This window comes from Semicossyphus pulcher, unplaced genomic scaffold, assembly GCF_022749685.1.
Source record: "Semicossyphus pulcher isolate SPU_LCO1_2020_fin unplaced genomic scaffold, fSemPul1.0.p SCAF_6, whole genome shotgun sequence".
NCBI classification, from domain to species: domain Eukaryota; kingdom Metazoa; phylum Chordata; class Actinopteri; order Labriformes; family Labridae; genus Semicossyphus; species Semicossyphus pulcher.
The window spans coordinates 1763712-1773500 of NW_027211737.1; the positions used below are offsets into that span (position 1 = coordinate 1763712).

At 39.5% G+C, this 9789-nt stretch overlaps 1 protein-coding gene across 1 annotated transcript in view; it reads left to right on the forward strand.

The window, feature by feature from the left end:
• The window catches only part of apba1a (amyloid beta (A4) precursor protein-binding, family A, member 1a), a 68232-nt gene extending 59534 nt beyond the window's left edge, over positions 1-8698 (forward strand). The window contains exons 9-13 of the mRNA XM_069682599.1: positions 344-523; positions 718-930; positions 2826-2945; positions 3031-3171; positions 3398-8698. Of these exons, the coding sequence (XP_069538700.1) occupies positions 344-523; positions 718-930; positions 2826-2945; positions 3031-3171; positions 3398-3469 (726 nt within the window). The 3' untranslated portion in view covers positions 3470-8698. The remainder of the gene's footprint in view (positions 1-343; positions 524-717; positions 931-2825; positions 2946-3030; positions 3172-3397) is intronic.
• Positions 8699-9789: the final 1091 nt, after the last annotated feature.

Here is a 9789-nt window from a genome sequence, read left to right on the forward strand (position 1 = left end):
TCTGGCAGACCAACCACTGACAGCCTGTGATTTTTTCCATGAATGTTGCCACAGACATCCAGTCCATAATAATACTGCAAATTCAAAGGCTTTCATCAATGGGCCATATGCTCAGTCACCATTGTATTACCTAGATAGTGACTTAACAGACATTTATTTACATGAAAAAGTTTGAGATTATACCTTTAAAATGCAGGAAACACCCTGACAGTGACGACAGTTAACAAGCTATGAAACTGACCTCTGTTAGTTTAGATGCATATATATATTCAGCTGAATATAAGAAAACATAAAAAATGCTAATAAATATTAACAAAGTTATACCCCCCACTCCATCCTGCAGGCCCAGCTGATCGCTCAGTCCATCGGGCAGGCCTTCAGCGTGGCATACCAGGAGTTCTTACGAGCTAATGGCATAAACCCAGAGGACCTGAGCCAGAAGGAGTACAGTGACCTGTTGAACACTCAGGATATGTACAACGACGACCTGATCCACTTCTCCAAGTCCGAGAACTGCAAAGACGTGAGCGTGTTCATGAAGTGTTAATCATGTATACTGTTAAAGCTACACCGTGAAATTACCAATGAAGTATAGTGTTATATATATTTTTAAATATCTTTTCATTAGAAATTAAAGAGTAATTCTGACGTTGTGTTGTCTGTTTCACTAACATTTAAAACATTTTAATTTTATTGGCCTCCCTGCTGTGACCTCAGGTGCTTATAGAGAAAGGTAAGGGGGAGATTCTGGGCGTGGTCATCGTTGAGAGTGGGTGGGGCTCCATCCTGCCCACCGTCATAATCGCCAACATGATGCATGCTGGTCCGGCTGAGAGGTCAGGCAGACTGAACATTGGTGACCAGATAATGTCCATCAATGGAACCAGTCTGGTGGGACTTCCTCTGTCCACCTGCCAGAGCATCATCAAGGTGCGACTTCATTTTAATCACAACATTTACAAAGTTTGAGGTGAAATTTGTGAATTATTTGTTTTATTTCTTCTGATTTGTTTTTGGTATTTTGCCTTCATTTAAAAAAAGAACAACAAATTCAGACAGTAAATGTATGGAGAGAGAGAGCGACAGACAGAGACACAGAGAGCAAGCAAGAGAGACACATAGAAAGAGAGACAGACAAGGATGAGTGAAACAGTTCCAGCTTCCTGTTCATAGTTTCATCTTTACATCTGAACTCCAGGTAAAGATTACTGTCTCAGGCTCTCTGACGGAATTATGGTAAAAGGGAGATTATGGGCGTGGTCATCGTGGAGTAGGAACAAAAGATTTCAGTTAAAATGATCCAAGATAAAAATTATTTCCGAAAGGTCAGGTCAGTTTAGAGTTGTGTATCAGGAGGATGTATCATCAGCACAAAAGGAAATGTCATATCACAGCAGAGAGTGATGCCAAATATTAGAATAAGGAGTGAAAATTAAAGAGGACCTGGAATTGATCCTTGAGGTACTCCAAACTTATCATTTATCATTGCAGAGATGGGACTGACTGTGTTAAATTAACAGGCAAGAGGAGAAACAGTTTCTCCCCTTGTGTCAAAATCTGCGAGTTAATGTGTATGTGTTCAATGGTAAATGGTAAATGGACTGTACTTATATAGCACTTTTCTCGTCTTTGCGACCGCTCAAAGCTGCTTTTACACTACACATCACATTCACCCATTCACACACTGACAGCAGAGGCTGTTACATAAAATGCCCAACTGTCAATCAGTTGTCACATTCATAACCGTTGCCTATGTCACCGGGAGCAATTTGGGGTTCAGTGTCTTGCCCAAGGACACTTGTAGCCTGAGGGAGCTGAGGATCGAACCTCCGACCTTTTCGATTGAAAGACGACCGACTCTACCACTGAGCCACAGTGTTGGTAATATTTTTGTACAACTAAAATATAGCCTAAAGTTGATGAATTATAATTACATTTTATAATGCACTGCACTGTACATGGAAGGCCTGATCCCCCGTAGTGCAGAGATTAGTCCTGTTTGGCGGTTTCTTGTTGAAGTTTAATGTGGGTCTCAAAGATCAAGTGAGGATCAATTCTTAGACACAGGTTGGTGACTAATGATGAGAGGAGAATGTCCTTGCCAGAAAAGGATATATCGGTTATATCGGATGACTGGAACTGATGCGGAGTCCCGACTACAAGAGCTTCAGTTTTGGAGCTGTTGAGTTGCAGGAAGTTGTGTTTCATCCCAGCCTTTATCCTCTCAAGGCAGGTGCTTAGTGTTGATGATGTTGGCATGGCTGCAGAGGGGGTTGGGTCCATTTCGGGATAGAGTAGAGGGTCATCAGCATAGCCCTGAATGGTATTCTGTGCTGGCTAATAAGGTGGCCGAGGGGGTCAGGGGTCAGGCCGAGGACCGATCCTTGAGGGCCCCTACAGTTGTCTGGGACTCAGTATTTTATAATGCAACATATCCTTCATTTAGTCAGGTCAAGGAGGATGACTAGAGATGGGGAGCCGTCACCAGCCGTCATCAACAGGTTGTTTGTGACCCTAATCAGACTAGGGACTCATGGCACAAGTCCAGAAGCTTTGAGACGCCACTCAAGGACACACTCAGCTGCCTTCATTTTTCATTGGTGCCTTTATTGCAGCCGATAAAGGCACGTACATATTGGTTACAACATCAAGGTTCTGCTTTGCAATGACTTTCCCCAGAATTTAGAAAAAACTTTGAAAACGAGGAAATTGGATGAAAACTGAGCCAGTGAGCCATCAACCCCAAGTCCCGATCAACCCTTATTGTCTGTGTTGCTGTCCACCCTCTGAATTTTTACTTATACAGCATCGTTTCCACTCTGCAGGGTCTGAAGAACCAGGCTCGCATTAAATTGAACATCGTCAGATGTCCCCCGGTGACCACCGTACTCATTAGACGACCGGACCTTCGCTACCAGCTGGGCTTCAGTGTGCAGAACGGCATTGTGGGTGGTTCTGTGATGATGTTTAATTTAAACTTTAAATTTAAAAATAATTTTCTGTTCGTCATTAAAATAAATCTGTTCACAGATCTGTAGCCTGATGCGGGGGGGCATTGCTGAGCGGGGTGGGGTCAGAGTGGGTCACCGCATCATCGAGATCAACAGCCAGAGTGTGGTGGCCACACCCCATGAAAAGATCGTGCACATCCTGTCCAACGCTGTGGGGGAGGTGAGATGTTGCACTAAAGACAGAACAAATATGGAAGTTAGTAAAGAGCTCCAACAATGACTGCATGAAGAAACATAGAGAACATCTGTCTTATATGATATCAATAATAACAATGTAATTAGAATGATAATTTGCACTACAACGTGCATTCAGTGTGTCGGTCATTGTTCTATTGTTCTATCATCATTGTTTGGGAGAATTTGACCCTTTGTTGTTTCCGTCTCAGATCCACATGAAGACAATGCCTGCAGCCATGTATCGCCTGCTGACGGCTCAGGAGCAGCCTGTTTACATTTAACAAGACAGAAGCCTCCCCCCTTTAAACCTCTTGTTATCACCTGACCTCCCCTTTAACCCCCCCCCAACCCAGTGCACAACTAATGGACCACATTGAGTTGTTGTTGGGATTATTGTGTTCTTCAGCCTGGTCATTGTGGAAACACAAATGATCATCAGTTATTGTGTTTAAAAATATGACAAAGTTTCTCACAGGAAGTTATATTTGAATCTCTATCAGAGCCTCAAAGCTCCACCCTGGATCTCTGCTGGAGTTCGAATCTCGGCATGTTTCACTTGACAACCCGTCAGCTCTTGACGTGTCTTTGATGTTCAGTCTAGGAAACTCTTACAGTTTCTGTCATTGTTAAATAAGAGAAATTATAAGTTACAAACTATTATCTGAACCCTTATTGTTGACTGTAAGGCGACCTACACATTAAATCCTGATCTTCACAGCCTGACTGAACTTCTGCCATGCTGCTATTTCACTGTCACAACTCTGTTTATGGGCTTTTTATTCACTCGAGTTGTGGAAACATCTCATGGGACCAGACTGCTTTCACTCTCCCTCCCTTTACTGAAATAGTTGTAAAAACTCTGTAAGACTGTGCTCTGTATACAACACCCTGTTCTGTTCTTCTGCTCCTCAAAGTCCACACATCTGCTGCCTTGTTCTAGAGTCAGTGTTACAGTTTGTTCTTCACATCTCCAATAGGAGGCTCTCACACTCAGTCGACTGTTACAGCAGGTGTTGGGTTTTCAGTAGGTTACTTGTTATAACACATTAGACTGACACCATGTAATAACACACATTAAACTAACACCATGTAATAACACATTAACTAACACCATGTAATAACACACATTAAACTAACACCATGAAATAACACGTTTAACTAACACCATGTAATGACACACATTAAACTAACACCATGAAATAACACGTTTAACTAACAACATGTAATAACACACATTAAACTAACACCATGTAATAACACACATTAAACTAACATGATGTAATAACATTAAACTAACACCATGTAATAACACGTTTAACTAACACCATGTTATAATAACACACATTAAACTAACACCCTGGTATAACACATTAAAGAGGCTATATGTAAGATTTCACATATATTCATCAATCAAATATTATTTTGTATTGCCAATGTGTGAAGGGATGGTAGAGGAACTGATAAATTGAGACCTTCCCCAACTTCCTCCATCGGCCCTAACAACCTGTGGGCTGATTTTTATGTAAATTACTCGAGACGTTTTTCTGTGAAACAAGAGGATGTGACGTATCTGTGCATTCGCGAGTACCTCTGCCGAGAACTCATTCTACGCCACTACAGTCAACAGTGTGCAACACGAGACAACGCATGCTGTGAAATTGGACAGATAATGCCAACAAATGACAGCACCCACAACAACACCAACACAAACTACACACAAGAATTAAAACAAAAATAAGTTTTATCTAGTGAAGCCCGTGTGACCAAACAGGAAGTGACCGACGTCAGGGGGAAAACTAGAGTAAACATCTTCAGGGCATGTGAATCATGGAGACCTTCGATTGCTTTTGGGGATCAAAACAGACCCACAACTTATTGTTGTCACAGAAACAAAACCTGCGTGCAGCGTTCTCTCACTGGGTGCAGCATTTTTTCTCCCACAGCACAAGTGCTTCATCCTAGCCTCTCTCATGTTCGCTAATGCTTGTGATGATTTGCTGATTCTCCAGCGTAATTTGCCGTTTGGTCACGAAACACAATGCCGGAGTCATGCAGTGTATTTATGTTAGAGCTAGCTGGCTAACCTTAGCATACTCGCTAACGTTATGACTACCAAAATACTATCCGAGTGTGTATGTCAGTTATCTAGCTTGACGCATAACTTCACCAGCTAACATGACAAACCGTGTTGATTTTGGCCAACAGTAAATAACGTAGCAGAACAAAGCAAATGTGTATAACTACCGATTGTTTTCTATTAGCCAATATCATTGCATTATCTGCCTGGGCTAAGGTTAGCCAGCCAGCTGTTAGCTGCCAACAAGCTACCGTTAGCTTGTCTGCTATTGCAGATGATTTGCCAGTTAGGCAACGTAGCAAAACACCGTTGTGTAGATAACATCAGCTAACTCACGCAGACTCCCGGGGCTGATCTGGCTGGTAACTTAGTTATTTGCCGTTTTGTTACGAAGCACAATGCCAGATCCATGCAGTGTAGTTATATTAGAGCTAGTTGGCTAACCTTAGCAAGCTCACTAACCTTGGTGACAACCAAAATACTATCGGAGTGTGTATGTCAGTGTTGTCAGTCAAGTTCGACAAATAACTTGACCAGCTAACATGATACTAACTTAGGAATTATGACAAATAGTGTTGATTTTAGACAACATGATGCTGGTTAATATGATACTGGTTAATAAACCGTGAAAAGTAAACAGAGCCGAAGAGTTTCGTGACTCAGCATGCTCAGTTTCGTGTCTTTGGCAAAAACCCCAGATGCTTGTTCATGTGAGTGTCCGCGCGAGGTTGACTGCAGTTCCCTCAACGGCCGTCCGTGTCGCTAGGAATGAGGATTTTCTGAAAGTTACATATAGCACCTTTAAACTAACACCATTTAATAAGACATTAAACTAACACTATGTAATTACACCATTTAATAACACACATTAAACTAACACCATGTAATTACACACATTAAACTAATACCATGTAATTACACCATGTAATAACACACATTAAAGTAACCCCATGTCATAACACGTAAAACTAACACTATGTAATAACACATTAAACTAACACCATGTCATAACACATTAAACTTAAACCATGTAATAACACACATTAAACTAACACAATGTAATAGCACATTAAACTAAAGCCATGTAATAACACACATTGAACTAACACCATGTAATAACACATTAAACTAACACCATGTAATAACACATTAAACTAACACCATGTAATCACACCATGTTAAAACACACATTAAACTAACCCCATGTAATTATACATTAAACTAACACCATGTAATAACACCATGTAATAACACATTAAACTAACACCATGTAATAACACCACGTAATAACACATTAAACTAACACCATGTAATCACACCATGGAATAACACACATTAAACTAACCATGTAATTATACATTAAACTAACACATGTAATAACACATTAAACTAACACCATGTAATAACACACATTAAACTAACACCATGTAATAACACATCAAACTCACACCATGTAATAACACCATGTAATAACACACATTAGAAACACACCAAAAGAAACACGTTTGTGATCTGTGTTGAGGTACTTTTAATGAAACTTATAATTTCCTGCAGATGTTTCATTTAAAAATCTGTGAAACCTTTGAAGCGCTGGAAGGCTTTTAATGTGAAGCATCAGTTCATTACAGAAGCTAAACTGTGAAAACAACAGGTTGAACCAGGAAGTGAATGAGTGAATAATTTCCAGAAATCAACCAACTCTTGTCCAGCTGCAGCCTTTAAAAAATCATCACAGTTCTAATAAATATGTACTTTTAAGTACATGTGAGAGATTCACATGAACCACCAAAGAGCTCCTCATTAACCCTGAAACACATGTAGCATCTTTGAATCACCAAATCTGACTGAATGAAAGTTTCATTATGTGTTAATGTGACATGTTGATCTTTGATGTTCTCTTCTAGTTCCCTAAATGATAATTATTCAGTTACTGTCAGCAGGAAGAAAGGATGGGAAGATAGGGGACATCTTGAATGCTCTTAATGTTTGTTTTTTTCATTATGGTATAATTCCCAATTAAGTGTCCATTAATAGGAGTTTATGGACAACCAAGATTCTTCTGCGAAACCCATAAAACCTGATTATGGACTGTTCATAACTATCACAAACCTCTGCCACTTACAAAAGAGAAAAAAGATATTAATTTATGTTTTTCATGCATTTTCTAATTAAAATATGTTTCCCTGGTAACACCCGAGGGTCTGAAGAAAACCTGATACAATCATTACCACCACATAATGCTGGCACTTGGTGAAGGTTTGTGCTGTCTCCACCCAGCTAGAAGGTTCCTGGTTTGAATCCCGGTTCAGACGTAGTGGGCCTTTCTGTGTGGAGTTTGCATGTTCTCCACGTGCATGCGTGGGTTCCCTCCGGCTTCCTCCCACAGTTCAAAGACTCGTTCGGTTCATCAGTGACTCTAAATTGTCCGTAGATGTGAACGTGAGCATGAAAGGTTGTCTGTCTCTTTGTGTCAGCCCCACCTCTCTCCCAATGACAGCTGTGATAGGCTCCAGCCCCCCACCCCACCAAACCCTAAACAGGATTAGTGTTACAGATAATGGATGGATGGATGGTGCTTATGAGACTGGATGTAACCTGACATCATGTTTGTAGCGTTATTATCCTGTATGTTTTTTTCTCATTTAGACTCATTTAGCTGAAGTGTGAGACTGGTTAAATAACCACAGTGAGAATTATTGTTGTCAGTCTGACCGTGGTTTACTCAGTGTCTGTTGAATCAGAAAAGTCCTGCCCTTAAACATGATTACACAGTGACACAGATGGCCGGGGGGATTATTGATTATCTGATACTGATAATCTGACATGTTGATTGGATTCAAATGATTTTGTTCCTGCCTTCTTGTGAAGATCCAACATGTGAAATCTGTTAGTGTTCAACTAAAACACATTGAAGTACCAGTTAAACTGTTTGTTATTATCATTTGTATCATTATTTCACTAAGCTTGATGCTCGTCTTTCCCAGTGAAACTAAACCACTCTGAACTGGACTTACACATGTGTAAGATTTCCTGGTGTTCCTTTCAGTATGAAGAGTTTAAAGAGACTGCTTGGTCACTAAAGTTCGCTAAAGTTCACTAAAGTTTACTAAGTTCAAAGTAAAGTTTGGACTGATGAACCCTCCCAGAATGTAAATGTTTGATGTTTGTTTATCTCTTGTTGGATGTGTTGAAGGACTGTTCAGTGTCTACACACCTCTCTGAGTTTAAACATTTATCTCTCTTCTTATTCTCTCTCTTTAAATGTTTGTCCTCATGAAGCTCATCTCGGCCTTACTGAGCATGCTCAAACTTTTCATTATGGTCAAACTGACAGAAAGGGGGCCATTTTGTACTTCAAGAAGGCCTGAATATGCTATTCTGACTTTGTGTGAGTGTGTGTGTGTGTGTGTGTGTGTGTGTGTGTGTGTGTGTGTGTGATAACAAAAATGTACTCATATTGAAACAGACCAGCCGGGTATATACACTACACATATACTGTATATGACATATATAAACTATGTAAAGTATAAACATCTAAGACTATGTGTGTTTGGCCTGTAGACAATGTGTTTAAAGGTGAATGTAGGAAACTGTAAAATAACTTTCATGTATATAAACAGCACAGATTATATAAAATGTGCGTGATTTCTCCCTCTGCGTGGTCTGTCAGGGTCTCTAGGCTAACCTGACACAGTAAAGGGAACCACGGCAGGATGCAGGTTGGCTGACATTGTTTATAAGTGCACTCATACTGAATGTAACATTAACTCTTAATGTGTCTAAAGATAAAAACAGGTTTCTGTAAAGCAGCAGCAGCAATGTTTATTTATTTGCAAGCTTTTTTCTGTGACGTTCTGTTGGAGCGACGCCCCTGTAGCAGAGCAACATGTTTGTAACTGTATTTACAACAATAAAGGACTAAAAAAGGAACTCTCACTCTGCTGTTTGAAATGAACTCTGCATGGACCTGTTCTTATGATTTATATACTTAATCACTCAATAAATTGTTATTTATATAGCGCCAATTCATGAAAACGTTATCTGAGGAAACTTAGCAGAGAGCATAGAGCAGGTGTTGAGCAACTCTTTGTTGTATTATTTACAGAGACCCACACTCTAAAAACTTTAACTCATTGCTACTGCATTTCTTTGGTGACACATTTTTACACTTAAAAATATTAAGTTAATTTAAAAGCTGCAAAAATGTACCTTTATGAATTGAGTAAATATATGTATATGTTGATTTCATATGAAATTGAGTAGATATGATTGAAATCCTAAGCCACTGCAACAGTAATCTTAAGACAAAACCAGTAAAAAAACATAGTAGAAATAATTGAAATATTAAGTAGATATCCTAAAAAGAAGTTATTATTTAACAAAACAAATGTGCGACATTGTTTTTAACTTATTTTAACACATACCGGACTTATGATTTATCAAAAATAAATGTTACCGTGACTTATTCTTTTTTAACTGGTTTTACCCAATACTTACTACAACAAAAACAAAATATAAACAAAT